The 16030-nt window shown below is 40.6% G+C and overlaps 2 protein-coding genes across 6 annotated transcripts in view; one reads left to right on the top strand and one right to left on the bottom strand.

The window, feature by feature from the left end:
- Window positions 1-10849: 10849 nt before the first annotated feature.
- ENY2 (ENY2 transcription and export complex 2 subunit) lies at window positions 10850-14700 on the bottom strand. Of its 5 annotated transcripts, none has more exons than XM_008506216.2 (5): window positions 14601-14700; window positions 14152-14245; window positions 13750-13820; window positions 11992-12066; window positions 10850-11114 (listed from the first exon to the last, which is right to left on the bottom strand). In XM_008506216.2, exons 2-5 carry the CDS (start codon window positions 14217-14219, stop codon window positions 11038-11040), a joined length of 291 nt encoding a protein of 96 aa, XP_008504438.1. In that variant the 5' UTR covers window positions 14220-14245; window positions 14601-14700; the 3' UTR covers window positions 10850-11037. The 5 variants fall into 5 exon arrangements, with proteins under 5 accessions (XP_008504438.1, XP_030301280.1, XP_030301278.1 ...); XM_030445420.1 differs by having other exon boundaries at window positions 14624-14689; XM_030445418.1 differs by having other exon boundaries at window positions 14589-14685.
- A 182-nt stretch (window positions 14701-14882) lies between these two features.
- NUDCD1 (NudC domain containing 1) overlaps window positions 14883-16030 on the top strand; it is a 36460-nt gene continuing 35312 nt past the window's right edge. The window contains exon 1 of the mRNA XM_030445939.1: window positions 14883-15074. Within this exon, the coding sequence (XP_030301799.1) occupies window positions 14957-15074 (118 nt within the window). The 5' untranslated portion in view covers window positions 14883-14956. The remainder of the gene's footprint in view (window positions 15075-16030) is intronic.

The raw sequence follows: 16030 nt of genomic DNA, 5'->3' as shown, positions 1-16030 counted from the left end.
GTGGCTTTCAGGTTTTGATAAAGTGATTAGGCAATCAAGTACTAATTTTTTCAGTCATATGGGACTGACATTTAATTATTGTTTACTATTGGTCTCAATTTACATCACTCATCCTTCTAACCATTTTTACCAAAATGCACTGTCTCCTTACTTGTTTGCTTTTGGAGACTGAGTTAATGTTTAATTTTGAAATTGTGTAGTCCAAGAAAATGGATTAAAATTGCTCGCTCTCTGCTCTTGCTATGTTTTAATTCCATAAGCTGTAAAAGCATTCTTTTGAATGAGAAAGATTAGTTTTAAAGTTAAGAAATATTTTCATGATTTCCTAAAGCAGAGTTTGCATGACATTGTGAAAACTGCAATGAGATTTTGTTCCATCCCTCTGCATGAGATTTTACTCTGTCTCCAGATGCAGTAATGTTAGATGCAGTAAAAAAATGATGTAGTAAAAGCTAGATGCAGTAGTGTTAAATGTAATAACATTTAGTGTCCTTAAAACACAGCTATTTTGCAGATCTTGTGGAAATTCAGGTACCACAGAATGGGATCTGTAAAAGCCATCTGAATGTGGAAATGTCAAGAAGCACTGAAGCAGAGAGATAACTTCCTAGATGAAGCATTGCCTCTTTTAACATTTCCTAGTGATCTGGATGATCTTGTGTGATTAATGTGTTCAGTTCCTTGTTCTGCCTTATTTTGTATTTTATATTATTATATATGTATTTTATATTATTATATATTAATATATTCATATTATTATTTTATTTTATACATGCTGTTCAATGTCTGCAGGGCTTCAAAGGCCTTTCAGAGACATATCCATGTTTTCCTTTACATGAGTAGGTAAAACTCATTAGCCCAAGAGAATGAATGGCATGGGATCTTAGCGTGTTGCTGGGAATTGGGGAAATCTGGGATTCAGTTCCTACTGTGACCTGTTTTAAATAACTTTCTGGAACTATGCAGTTCTTTTCACTCACATCCTTCACCAGTAAATGTTAATCTTTTGCACAGAGGATCAGCTTTGATAGAGGAACTTCACAGGTGGTTACTGGTAAGAGTGGGAGCCACCAGTTCAGTACTGCAAGGCAAAAGGCAATATCAAGTGCTCCTCTGCTGTATGCTGAATAGATTCCCTGGCAACAGAGGTCCTCAACAGATGAGCAGCATCTCCTCTCACAGCTGCTTTGGGCATGGAGAGAGGAGTTATTTGCCAGATCCACTGTAGTGACAAGAGAGGTGTTGACCCAGGTATTGTCTGGGGAGGGGTGGATGCTGTGCCCTGCTGACTGCTGGTTGTGGTACCACTGATTCAGGCAGTGAGGAATGGATGTTAGGGGAATGGGTTCTGTAGGGAGGCACTGGTATAGAACAGGGTTCCATGGTTTCCATCCTACCATGTGCAACAGACACTGTCACTGCATTTCCACAGCTTTTCATCAGAGAGCAAAGGGATAAGGAGCCAAGCATGATATGGCTGGCAGCAAGGCAGGGCCCTTGCCAACCAGGACTCAAGCATGGCAGGCTGGTGGCAGCTCAGAATCCAGACTGTCCAGCAGGTTCTTGGTCATGAGGCAGATCCAAGGACAAGCCAAGCAGTCATTCTACTGCTCCAGGATGAACTGAGTCCATATTGAGTCAGGGCACATCTCTGGCCAAGCTTTGGGTGGCATTCCAATGGTGTTGCTCAGGTGAGGACTTACACCCTTATGCCTGCAGGACCTGCATCCAATAAAAACAATATATGCAATACTGGTTTAAATTTTTAGCATTATTTGTGTAGCAAAATAGTTACATATTTCAGCATAGTTTCTTGTCTAAAGAAACAAGAAAATAATCACTTACATTCACACATAAAAGCAAAACTGCAAGTATGGCATACTGGGTGAAGCCAGGTTAAGAAGATAGCTGGTTACATTTCCTTGAAGAACACATGCAACTTTTGGCATTAAAATCTATATACTCAATAGGGAAGATGCCACACTGAAAATGAAACATTTTAAAATAGGCATATAAACACCTACACTCAATATAAAAACTACCAGGGTGGCTCACTCACACTATCCTCCCAAAGGCACAAGAAACTCCTGTGTTGCAAATGAAAAAAATCCCAGAAGGTGGCAGACTGCTAATGAAGAAAAACTGTTCTTGTAAAAACATAATTCTGCAACTTCAATTTTGGAATAGTATTAACATAATTTCTAAAATAAATGTTTGCATGGGAAACATTACCTCATAAGCTTTTAACTAGTATTCCTTTGGATCAGTTAGCTTTCCCAGAAAGATCTTAAATCTTAGATATTTCATTGTCACAGCAAATGTAGTACTGCTACAGTAAACTAATAGTAACACTACTAACAGTAGTAAACTAACGAAGTCTGTAAGGGACCTTTTTTTTTAAAAAAAAAAGTTTTTCTTTTACAGATGTTAAAGATAAAGCTTATAAATCACATGACCTGATGATTTTCAAGTTTGCCAGTGTCACTTCTTTATACCTAAAGCAATTTCCAACACTTTATCGTTGATTATTCCACAGCCACTGGGGATGATGCCATTCAGACACATTTGTGTTTCCATTTCAAAGCTTCATTCTGTCTGTAAAACAGATACAGTCTCTCAATACAAATTATCCATCATGTGGTTTATGTGCTTCATTTACTTGTATGCTGTGTCACTGCAGTGATTTGTTAAAACTACAAATAGCTTTTGTTTCTAAAGTTACCTTTCCTCAGTTACAATCCTGTTGAATTGTGCAGTAACTCAAGTTGTACATTTGCAGAGGAGATTTTACCTTTGACAAGTGTTTGATTCTGGTCAAAGCACATTTTTTTTATATAGTTTCAACCACAGAAAAATTTCAGGTTTTTACTGTCAAATTCAGAAGTCAATTCAGTATACTTCTGCTATGGATGAATGTTCTGCTCTTTGAAATGTCATAAATAACTTTTGAAACTGTCAACCACTAGATACATTTTCCATTCTTTTGCAGTATTCCTAAGCGCCTATTTTTGGTAACATCTAAGTACTGTTCAAAGAATTTGACTAAGTTTAGGCAAATGTGTATCCCAGCATATATGAAAATCTGTTCACTTTCCCAAGTAAGTTGGTAAGTCATTAAAATTTATTTTCTCTCTCAAGGCCTTCCAGGCTGAAGGTCTACTCCTCGCTGCCTTTGTCAGTGCACCTTAAATTCCTTCTCTTGTGCACATGAAGGCTTGATGTGCCTTGTAGAGGAAATTTCCAGACCAGTTATCTTAGTGAGAGGTCTTTTAGGAAAATTCAGCAAACTGACTTTTAACAAACATCAGTATTTAAGACTGTGAGAAAGTGTGCACCCAGAGTGGGTTTTTTGGCAGTAGTGGCTGAAAGAGGCTGAAGAGCAGCAGTACCTGCCTAGATCTCCCTGAGCTCAGAGCCAACTGCAGAAGTTTGGCCTTCTGCAGTTTTATTGCTTCCCTGAGGATGTTCCAGGGTTGTTCTCTTTTGGCACCTCTGTGCCAGGCACTGACCTTTATGCTGGAGCCTGGCCAAGCCCCAATCAGCCTGGAGGAATACCCCTGGCTGAGAGCCTGGCTGGTTTGTTCAGTGCTGTTAAGAATTTAGAGGTGATAAACACTGTGTGACTTCAGGGTGATGCTGAGAAATTTCCTGAAAAGATAGAGGTTTCTGGGTTCTTTTTGCCACTGACTGCATCAGCTCCTCCTTCCTAGGGTGTCTGTATTTAATCCTGATGTGTTAACACACATAATCAGTGTGAGGAGCATGAACAAGAGCTGAGTTTTCTCTGTGCCTGTCAGGCAAGTCAACTAACCAAGAAGCTACTGAGCCAGGCTTCCTCTCGCTCTCTCAATTTTTTATTCTTTTTTTTTTTTTTCTTTTCACAGTAGCACAAGTGATCAAAAGTATTTGAGTTCTTCTTCTTGCCCCCCATGACTCATGACAGAAAAGACTGTGGCTTGTCAAGAAGGCCATTATCCCAGCAGGCAGAAGATTTAAAGTGAGGGGTAACCAACCCAACTCTTTTCCAAATAACGACATTGCTATTTAGATACTGACTGTGTGATTTAAGTATTAGGCTCTAAGTACAAGTTACCCCAATTATTTCCTCTTCATTCAGCCACATCCTGCAGGAAGCAGTGCCTGCTGCTGTACTTCAGCATGAAGTAAATCCCCTCAATAAGTGCAGGGTGTGCAAAGTGTGCTTGGGATTTGTATCTCTGGAAGATGAAAGCATTTTCTTCTAGCTCCTAGCTCCTGGTTTCCTTTAGGTACCAGCTGGATAACTCTGCTTATTTTTATCTGCAGACAACAGAGAAACTCCATCATGCAGAGAGATCAGGTTGTGAATAGACTTAATTTTGCATCAATGAATGTATCTACAGTTACAATACTTAAAAACTTCTGTAACTGCCATTTGGTTGCAGTCAAGCAGCTTTTACATAGCAATTGTGGATACTGATGCTTTAAACTCCTCTTAAAATATATCGTGATTATGATCCACGTTGGCTCTGGTCTTTACTGCTAATTTTAATAGATTAAATAGATGTATAGAACAGTATTACAATTTTCAGGAAAAACATTAATTTCTAACTTTTTTAAGAGAAGAAAGTTTATGCTTTGTATTCCTTATAATACTCATATTCTTCAGCTGCAATTTAGCGAGAGGATAATAGGACCTATGCTTTATACAATCAATTTTTCACTTCATTTCTAAATAGAAAGCCTTTCTTTCCATTCTTTAGTATTTAACCATGAAGTAATCTTGCTAGACGTACATGCACAGCCCTCCTTTTCTCTTTTTTTAAGGAAAAAATAATTATATGCAAGTTTTAAGTTACTGGGAGATGTATCCTAGGCATAGCATTAGCAACTTTTCAAAAAAGGCATCTTGTACTCAGGAAAGCATTGAAAAATGAAGGATTCACCCTAATTCTTCATAGTTTGTTCTAGTGATTGAGCAGCTACACTTATGCAAACACTTTATTGCTTTAAATTTGGATTTTTCTGCCTTCTATTTCCATCCACTGCTCATCTCCTTTCTCTGTTTGATTAAAGTACCATTTACTTACTCTTTTCTCCCAGGGGAGGTTTTGATAGGCCAAACCCATATTTTCTATCATTTAGCTTTCTTTTCAATAAACTAAACCTGGAGATTTAAGAAACTTAACTAGTGGTGCTAGCCCTTAATAATCCAGTTTACTCTTTTCAGTACTCTGTTTTTCCCTTTTTTTTTTTTTGAAAGCTGCCAGTCATACATCACGTATGCAGTATACAAAGCTAAGGTTAGTACTGTGCTCATTTCTGCTGTAATATATTCAAAGATTTTCAAAATCAAAGTTTTTCATTATGATTTCCAGTGTCATTGGTTGCCAGTAAATTAGGCATTGCCTTTGTCCTCTGCATTACAGGTAAAATCTCAACTTTCTGCTGAGTTTGTACACAGGCAGCTGAGGGGAGCCAGCCAACAGAAGAGGCCAGGTTGTTCTGCCCTTGTCAATATTCACCCACAGGCTGCCAGCCATAGATTTTATCAGCAACTACTTGATAAATGATTGAAAGATCAGATATCCTCTTTCCTAGTAACTCCAACGAATATAAATTAACCAGGAATTCTTAGAGAGATATTTTTTATTACTAATAAATCACTAATTACAAGATAGGCATAAAGAAGATGTTTAAGAATAATACTGCTCAAATGGAAAGCACCATGGTAAAAAGCAAGATCAGTGTATTCATAGCAAGCGGGATGCTGATTAACCTATTCATTACATTAAAACTGTGAAATATAAATTATTTATGAGGAAAGTAGTTTATTTTTCCTCACTTTGGGCTCCAGTGATTATAAAATTTGGTTCTGTAGCCACAGCTGTTTCTTTTAGAAACTTAATAGCTGAAAAAAACAGACCAAGCAGAATGCAATTCTGATTTCAATTGCTAATATTTATAAATTTAAAGAAAACCAGCAGGTAAAATCATTGGATATTTTTAATTGCTTCCGTGAAAACTCAGTCATTAAGTAAGCTAAAACCAGACTATCAAGGTGCCTCAATCACTAGAATAAAACATATTCCATTATATGAAATAAAAGATGAGGGCATGGGCTATGCAGTGCAGCACTGTCAACCCAAAGGACCATCTGGAGAGAACTGAGAAGCAGCAAGATTTTTTTAAAGGCACCAATTGACTCTTAGTGCATATAAACAGGCTTCAGACATACTTTTCTCAAGTGGTAAAGGTCTGTTCTGAAACATTATGGCAGTAAACAAGAATGAACAAGAACAGGGAAAAATAATAGAATAAAAATATTGAAAAATGGAGGTGGCAAAATTACAAGGTTCTGAGATGTGAGTTTGACATCTCATCAGACATTCTTGGCTACTGGTTTATAATGTTTTTGACTGGACTACGTCAATGTGGAGAAGTATTAATGAGGAAATAATTCTCAAGCAAATTAGAATTCAAGCACTTTAAGTTCATTGTATATCCCAGATGCCTCAGGGCCTGACTAAGGGAGAAGCTAAGCCAACATTTCTCTATTGCTCTGTCATTGATGGCAGTAGAACTATTCAATTCACTGTCACATAGAATTTGGATTAGTGTGCATCCAGAGCTATACCAATTTACTCTGGCTGTTATCTGACCTATTATTTCAATGTCAATTTAAAAACAGATTTTTTTTTTTACAGGCTTGTCTACAAAAAGACCAGCTACTGGAGTGTATATTTAGGGCTGCTATCTAAACAAAGTAAATGCCCACAGCTGAGGTAATTCACATGAATACTAAATTGTCACAGCTTGGCTATGGAGTTCTGGGTGCTGTTTGCCTTTGTAAGGAACAGATGCATTTAATGATATTGAAAATGCTGAAATTTTGAAGAAAAAGTAGTTAATGCAACAATTTTTCTGTATATGCTATAGGTATGGAACTTCTAACAGCACAGATCATCATATTTTTTCAAGTGTGCATAAAAATGCCTAAACAGGACAACAGCATTCTGGCTGAATCCTGAATGTTATCAATTGTTTTCAATACTCAAACAACTGTAGAGTTGAAATGTAAATAGAAACTGAGACTGGGCAGAAAACAGTTTGCAAAACAAAGCCACCCTGTGCATCTGAGAGTAAAACCTACAGTTAAAACAAAAATATGAGGCCACTAAGAGGCCTATTTATTCCTCAAGATGGCATCTCCTATTGTTGACATCAAACCTAACTCTGTTCTTAGAAGATCCATCAAGTTATTTCTTGATGCATGCTTTTTTCTTAGCTACTGAATGGAGGCTGCTCTGGTGTGATTATCAGAACTCACTGTGGAAATATGTGGTATTCAGACTGAGTTATTCTAAAACAGGAGCTGCTGGTGAGTGCCTGGAGAGCAGCCATTCTCCTCTCTTCCTTCTGGGTCTCTGCTCTTGTATTGTTAGCCAGTCTGAGCAGCAAATTACTGCCTATTTTTGGAAGGCTGGGAAAGAGCCATTTGTGAAGCCTTTAACTTCATATTGGTCAGCACAACTTTCTGAAAATGCATTTGTTGTTCAGTCCTCATTCTGTGCTGAGCACGAGCTGTCTACAGAGGAGAACTATACTGCACTTACAGCAACTGCACTTCAGTTGTCATGTTCTAGATGGAATCTCAAATGTTCACTGAGCAGACAAGCCTTCCACGGTATGGTGTATGAATACCTTAAGTCTGGCCCTCTCCCACTGCATTGAAGGAAATCAAGTGGGAGCTCTGGACCAAGTTACCATGTGTCCATGACACATTGCAGCCATTCATCAAGCAAAGATTTTTAAAGTCATGTGAAATACCAAAGAAAGAAAAAGACCTTTAAGAACAAAAATGTATGCATACAAAAGATATTTTACAGCTTTGCCATATATCAAAAATACACTCAGCTAGTGTGTAATCTGCCAGATGATGTGAAGAAACATTCTATACTCCATCAGTTATTAGCATGGAGTAAATCAGGTCTGAAATGAAGAGCTCATATATTTGTATGGCATTGAAAGAGAACATGGTGCAAATGAAGTCACAGTCAAGCAATGAACTAACATCCTCAATGGAGATAAACTTTTTTTTTTTTTAAATTATGGACTTCTATGTGTAAGAAAGAATTTTCTTCTTTCTGATATCCATCATTTAACAATGTTGAGAGAATGAGGTATAGCAGGTATGCTGAAACTGGCATGAAGGTAGGTTTAAAACAGGACAGCACAGAACCTCAGAAGGAGTACCTGTATAGTACAGCAGATCCCTGATCCTGGCTCCTGCAATATTCCAGTCTCAGCAGGAACTTGATCTTGTGTAGTCAGAAGGTGTTTATGACTGGCTACATCTCATCCCATTGACTGTTAGTAATGTCCAGTTTACCCTGACCTTTATCTAGTGCTACACTTTGACTATTGCCAGGCTCTTCTCTCACTTCCATTCCCCAGTTAGCAATCAGAGCAGACAAATTAATAAAACACTCCCAGCTTGGCACTGCTCGTACTGTCTCTGCCATTTCATCCCAGCCTCATGCAGCTGAGTTGCTCTGCTCAGCCACAGCCTGACCGCCCAGTGGGCACCAAGCCCTTCACTCTCTAGCAGAGCTCATGATTTTTCTCTTTGAAAGAGCAACTAGCGAAGCTTCTAACAAAGTGGACCCTCTCTGTAAGGAAATGAGAGACCTGGTTACCCAGGATATGGAGAAGGCTGAAGTATTTAGTGATGTTTTTTGTCTCAGTCTTAACTGGCAAGTGCTCAAGCCACACTGCCAAAGTCACAGAAGGTAGAGCAGAGACTGGAAGAATGAAGAACCACCTGCAGTAGGGTCCTTTCTAAATTGGAGAGACAAGGACTTGATGGATGGACAACTTGTTTATTAAGCAATTGGCTGAATGATTGCACTCAGAGCTGTGGTCAGTGTTTTGATGTCCAAATAGAGATCAGTGATGAGTGGTGTACCTTGAGGGTTGGTACTGAGACTGGTGCTGTTGAACATCTTTGTTAGCAACACAGATGGTGAGACTGAGTGCACCCTCTGCAAGTTTGCCAGCAACACCAAACTGTGTGGGGGGAAGGGATGCCATCCCGAGGGACCTTGATAGGCTTGAGGGGTGGGTCTCTGCAAAACACATGAGGTTAAATAGGGTCAAGTGCAAGGTCCTGCACACGGGTCAGGGCAATCCCAAGCACAAATACACATTGGGTGGAGAATGTATTGAGAGTAGTCCTGAGGAAAAGGACTTGGCAGTGTTTGTTGATGAAAAGTTCAACATGCATTGGGAATGTGTGCTTGCAGCCCAGAAAGCCAACTGTATTCTGGGATACATCAAGAGAAGCATGACCAGCAGTGACTCTCCCTCTCTTCTCCTCTCATGTGACCGCACCTGGAGTACTGAGTCCAGTTCTAGAGTCCCCACCAAAAGAACATGGAGGTGTTGGGAGTGAGTTCAGAGGAGGGCCATGAAGAAGACTGGAAGGCTGGAGCATTTCTCCTATGAAGACAGGCAGAGTTAAGGTTGCTCAGCTTGGAGAAGAGAAGGCTTTGAGAAGTCCTTATAATGCCTTCCAGTACCTGAAAGGGGGCTGCCTACAGGAAGGCAAGGGAGGGACTTTTTACAAGTGCATTTAGTGATAGGATAAGGGACGATGGTTTTAAACTGGAAAAGGGTAGATTTAAATTAGACATTAGGACTAAATTTTTTAGTGTTAGTGCAAGACACTGGCAGAGCTTGCCCAGGGAGTTTGTGGCTGCCCCCTCCCTGGAAGTCTTCAAGGCCAGGTTGGATGAGGCTTTGAGCAACCAGGTCTAATAGGTGTCCCTGCCCCTAGCAGGGAGCTGCAACTAGGTAATCTAACCCAAACCACCTTGTGATTCTATGGAAGCTGAGGGACTGGGCAGTGGCAGAAGGGCTGAAAGCAGAGGGCAAGCAGCCACCATTCCCTCACGGGTGAGGTGCAGGTGACCACAAAGAGCTCCTCAGTTAAGGGCTAGGGAATGACACAAATACATCAGAGCAGGGATGGATCTCTAAGCTCCACTCTTAAGTGACAGTTTTTAGAGTATGCTTGTTAGAAGTATTTAGATTTATGTTGAGTCAATGAATTTCTCACAGTTACAGCCACAACACTATCTAGTTGCTTATTCCATTTCTGCTTCAGCTTCTCCTCTTTGTCATTAGACACCTCTAATGGCTGGCAAAAAATTAAGAGTTCTCACTTCAAAGCCCCTTTCCTGATCCTCTCCTCTATTCAACTTTATTTTTATAGCTATTTATAGACCTGTCTGATGTTGCAGATCCAGATAGCAGAATTTTAAATGTATCATCTTAGGAGACTTACATTGGTAAATTACTGTATTAACACTTAAATGTCAAAAGGGCCCCCAAATCCACATAATTAAAAATTACCAGTAAAATCAGCAAGCTAGAAAACAGTAGTTGTCATGGATCAGAATAGCAACTCTTTTACATTAAAGTAAATGTGAAAATAAACAAATATTAATTATTTGATTGCCTTTTTTCATTTGAAAAATTCAACCTTGTGTGAATTACTGAGTGAGTATTTGCAGTGCAGGTCAGAGACTTCAAACCACTCACTCTCTAGCAAAGCACTACTGCGAAGAATGCCACCTACAGTTTCACGTGGGCTTAACTTCATGCTGTCCAGCTGCTCAGGGAAAAACATATATCCCATTTTGCACAGACTTCCCCCCCTACACCTTTCTAGTTAATGTGCTTGTTAATCATGCTTCTTTTTTGAAAACCTAAGCAAGTCTGCACAACCATACAAAATTATGAATTATTAAAAACTGGAATAGGTGACATCCTATTACAGTGCACTGATAAAGAGAAAAGCCTTAAAACCACAAGATCACAATATTTTTTAATAAAATAACACCAAGTTTAAAAAAATGATGCAGTGAAAAGAAACTTCAACTCATCATACAAAAAAAACCCCAATGATCTTCCATCCTTAGGTATGGAAACCACATTCCATCGAGACACAATGGACATAATACAGAACCACTGTATCCCAGATGAACATCCAAGTTAAAGACTGGCATGCTGGGCAAGGAAGGTTCTTATTCTTTGCAATAATTCTTTCTTCACACTGTCTGGTACCAAGGCTGAAACACAAAAAACAAAGCAAGAAGGAAAAAAGGCAAAATGGAAAACCTGCTAATATCAGCCTTTTACAACAGCTACTTCTGTTATTTGTTTGTATTTGAAATTCTGTTAATACCTAGAGCAACTGAAGTGCCTTGATTTCCATATAGCACATCTGTACTTTTCCAATTTAAAAGAGGCAAAAGTAAGAATTCTGCTGCTACTGTTTTTTGTGTAGCAATAGCCAAGCAAATTGTAAAGTCTGAGGTAAAGGATTTTTTTTTTCTTTCTTTTATTTATTCTACTGGGGTTTTTTTCACAAATTTAAGACCAATAAATCTCAGCCCTGACCACAGGGTAAGGGTCTTCAGCAAATTGTTTTTAAAACCTATTTTTATTTATGTCTAGAAAAGTTTCCCCCACCAACAGCAAAATTTATTGGAGGGTCCAAGAAGAATGATATAAAGAAGACTACAGTATTTCCTTAAGATATTCCATTTTTTGGTATTTGTATGCTATGCCTTTTTCTTTTCCCACTTTCCATTACACTAGTACAATTAGTTGTGACTGTCTTATCTTAAAAATAATTGGAATTTTAGAACATCTCTTCCACATACACAGTTTTCTTGGGACTATTAAGTAAATTAGAAACAAACACAAACTCATGACTAAATAACATAACCTGCAAAAGTAATCTACACACAGAGCTCATTACACAATCTGAATGGCTGTTACACAGTACAAATGCACGTTTCATTTGTAATTAGTATCACACTATTAACACATTTCCTTGAATCTAACATGGTAAAGTTCACAGTGCTGCTTTCAAACTATTAATTAAATAGAAATAGGTATGTTTATCAATGTACTACCACACCCATGTTTGCATTTTCTTACCTCTGCCTTTGGGGGTGATTTCTGCTACCAAATCATCAACAGTAACATGCTCTAATCCTTTTTCTTTAATGACATCTGGGGAAGACCAAGACAGAGATTTCAAGCCATTTAATCCATTCATTAGAAGACAAAACTTGTGCCAATGATTAAGAGATAAAACCTCCATGCCTAGGTCACTAGAGAAGGTAAAGTTGAGTTGACAATTTGGTCTGCTTATCTTTTCAAACATGGTTACATGATGCTGAGAAAAAGACTTTGGAACATACAAGAAAGAGCACAGAGGTAGTAAATACTCACTGCTCTTCCTAAGTGGTTTAAACAACATCACTCTATATATTCCAGCAAAATAAAAAAGCATACCTGAAAGAAAGGTATGCATTTACAGCAAAATAAAAGCTATGATTAAGACATACTGTAGTAGGATTAAACCATTCTATGCTTAACACATACCAATATTTAAATAGTATTCTTATAGTACCTTGAAGACTACTGAAAAATGCAGAAGTCAATGCTGAGAAGAAACCTCAAGTCAGTAGCATAAACCTAAGATATTTTCTTTAGACATAAATGTTTTTAACTGTATACATCAGTACATAGGATTGACTGTCCCCAAGACACCAAGTATGTTTTCTGAACTGACATCACAGGAACTATTTCTAAACTCTTTTTCTTGGATGAATTATCTGTAGAAATTAATTCTGATTTGCTCAATTATTGACCCTGACCACAATAGCAAGAGGCTCCAGAACAAGCTACCAAAAGAAGAGCAAACCCACACCCCAATAAACTACAGACACCTCCAGCCCTCCCAAATCCCTCTCTATCCTTCCTATTGGAGGTTATTATTCCCTTAACAGGGGCAACTGAACTTACATTTGCATTCTCAGCAGCTGCAGTGACAGCTTCAAATACTATATAAACTGATACTAAATAATTTTAGTTAGCAGATTATGAAGTGTACAGTTGAAAAGGCAGGAAAACATCCCTTTTGCTAACTGTATTATTGAAATGGGTTATCTCTGGCAGTGGCATCAGGCAGACCACTGCAAGGATTTCAGCCTTCTCTGCAAATCTACCTATTAAAACAATGTAACACGCTCAGTCCTACAAACAGAACAGTTTGTAATGGAACATTAAACTGCCAGACAGGACAGACCAAATCAGAATTAAAGTGAAAGCTCAAGGGATTTCTTATGTCCTTTACGGGAATTTCATCATGCAATAGTATCCCTGAATGCTTAAATACTATTTATAATGGTTTAACGTAATTTACAACTCATAAATTGTAGTAATGCTACTTAACTGAGAACTAAAAGATATTTAGAGGCTCATCAGCTTATTTTCTCGTGTCTAAGTAGATATCCTATTTTCAAGAATTGTACTCAGGAGTACAAATGCACCTCTTTCTCTCCAGTGTGCAGACAACCAAGTTCTCTTAAGCATGTAAGTTGTGTACCACTGTACTTGTTTCATTTTCCTTTCTCTTGGTTGCTGTTATCCTGTGGTAAGGGAATAATCTCTCTCCAAACAAAAAGCTGTATCATCATTAACATTTAGGGAAACAATTCCAGTACTTTTGTTAGAACCTTATTAAGATTCAGATCAGAGAAGTTACTTTTTTTTTTTTTGCCAAGATTCTTTCTTGCATGCAAAATCATTTGCCAAGGGTACTTTCCTCTTTCCTCTCATTTAAAATGTCTTAGGAAGTAAAGTCTTCATCCTGATTACACTGGATATTAGTTATTTAGCTACTGTTACCTTTGCAGTGGGCCTTCAACTGATCCTTCCAGCCACATTCAATTAATTTGGCTCTCAACAACTCTTTAAGGCTGTTAAGACAATATACAAAGTTGTTAGTAACTTTAAAGCAAAAAGAAAAATTTCATCCCTTTGTCTTAGCCAGAAAACAACAAAACTTAACTGCAACTAATTGTGCTTAATGGTAACTTTCAGAAGGATCAAGAGTTTTTGAAAACAAGACCAGAGTAACAGAGAGTTTTGGCGTTCTTAAGCCAACCGCCATCTTTGTATCACCACAAGACTTTCACACGCAGGGATTTGAAGCATTTCTAATCAATTTTACTTGATCTTTACTTCTCGGTGTAGTTCCTGTTTGACAATAGCTGAGGCCTCACACTGGCGCGCAGGAAGCCTACTCACCGTTCTCGCTCCCCCGTTTCTATCAGCTTTTGGTTAATGGTTGCTCTCATTTGGGCATCTTTATTCATTTTGGAAATCTAGGGTTTTCACAAACCTACAAAGAGCAGAAGAGAGTTTTGACAAGACCCGGTGTCACCAACACAAAGCCCACTTGCACACAATCACTTCCAGAGCCCCGTCCCATTTACCAGTCCCCGCGGCCCAGGGCCGCAGCCAGGCTCGCCCGCTGCCCAGCAGCCCCGGCACGGCGTTCACCCGGTGTCCCTAGGCCAGAGGGGCCGGTAGGTCACTGGGCCGCAGTCCACGTCCGCCAGCCTCAGCCTCCCATGGCTCCCGGCTCGGCTTCGCGCCGGCCCAGCCCACCCCGCGACTCCTCCACCGCGATGGGACCGAGGGAGAGGTTCCGGCAGCCCCGAGCTCGGGCAAAGCCCAATGACCCCCCCACTCACCCCGCCGCGGCACCACCGATTCCCAGCGGCAGGAGGCGGAGTCTCCTCCCGGACGCAAAACCCCGCCGCCAGCCCAGCCCAGCCCAACCCAGTCCGGTCCGGTCCGGTCCGGCCCGGCCCTCCGCTCTGGCGCAGGCACCGCCGGGAGGCGTAGTCCGGGCGGGTGCGGCCACCTCTGCTACTACAACTCCCAGCGTGCTCCAGGGCCCGCGGTAGCGCTCAGGCCTGGACTACATTTCCCAGCATGCTTCGCGGCAGAAGGGTGCCAGGCCCGCCCTTCCCGTGGTGCCCCGCGGCAGTTGCCGCGCCTCGCCTGAGGCCGCCGCTTCTTCCCGAAGTTGTCCCGGAGCCGTAGCATGGCGGGTGTGGCCCATTGCTCCCTGAAGGCCAAGCGCCTCCTCTTGGACCCCAAGTTCGAGGGCTACAAGCTGTCCCTGGAGCCCCTGGCCTGCTATCAGCTGGGGCTCGACGCGGGTGAGGAGCGGGGGTGTGTCCGGCGACGTGAGGGGCACGGGGGACAGGGCCCGCTGGGCCTCCCCATGGCCCTGCGGCCCGGCCGGCCCTGGGGCAATGGCGGAAGCTCCGTCCTCCTGCGGGATCCCCCGGTCCGGCCCATCGGCTCTCGGTGCAAGTGTGTCCTGAGCTGTGGGAAGCTCTGCCCGCCGTACCGGGAGGCCTGCACGCCTGTCTTCTGTCGGGAAGGGCGGGCGCTCAAGAGAGTCGTCGCTCCGTCTCGATTTTTCTCGTTGTAATTTTCTGCAATGTTGTCATTAATGTTCCCCTCCTCCGGCCTCATGTGGCTTTATGGGCTGCCGAGGTCTCTGACGATTGTTAAATCACTGCCGTACAACTATCTATTCCTGGGAACTTGGTTTCTAAATGAATAAGGAAAGCTGTGGGAAATCTGGTCTTGGCTTGTGCACTCATGGTAAGGCCAGGTGACCAGGTAAGGTGGGTTAGAGTGACAGTGTACATATAGGTGTGATGGAGTACGTGGAATTTAGAGAAATATGTATTAAATTCTTATCCTCTACAAGCTTCAGCAACTTAGCTGGTTTTCTTACACTGCCCATGGTTCAGAGGTGGGTCTTCAGGCTGTGCATTCCATACTCTGCTTTGTCTGCTTAGCATTATAAAGAGTTAAGGTTCTGGTCTGCTAATGCACGAAGTCACTGAGAAGATGATCACAAAGTGATGTTGGGTACAATGTACCTCAAGCTGTAGCAATGCCTCTTGAAATCTCCAGGCATTCTGCCTTTATTAATTTATGAAATTTAGGTCTTTGGTAGGGTGGTTTAATTTATTGTTTTTTATAAAGCTGGAAGAGTATAATACGTTATTTGATACACAGCTCTATATATTTACTGAAAAATATACCTCTCTTCAGTGTTCTCTGTCATATGTTACTTTACATAAAGTAACATCTGTTA

Source organism: Calypte anna, chromosome 2 (assembly GCF_003957555.1).
Source record: "Calypte anna isolate BGI_N300 chromosome 2, bCalAnn1_v1.p, whole genome shotgun sequence".
Taxonomy (NCBI): Eukaryota; Metazoa; Chordata; class Aves; order Apodiformes; family Trochilidae; genus Calypte; species Calypte anna.
This window is presented reverse-complemented; position numbering and strand designations above follow the sequence as displayed.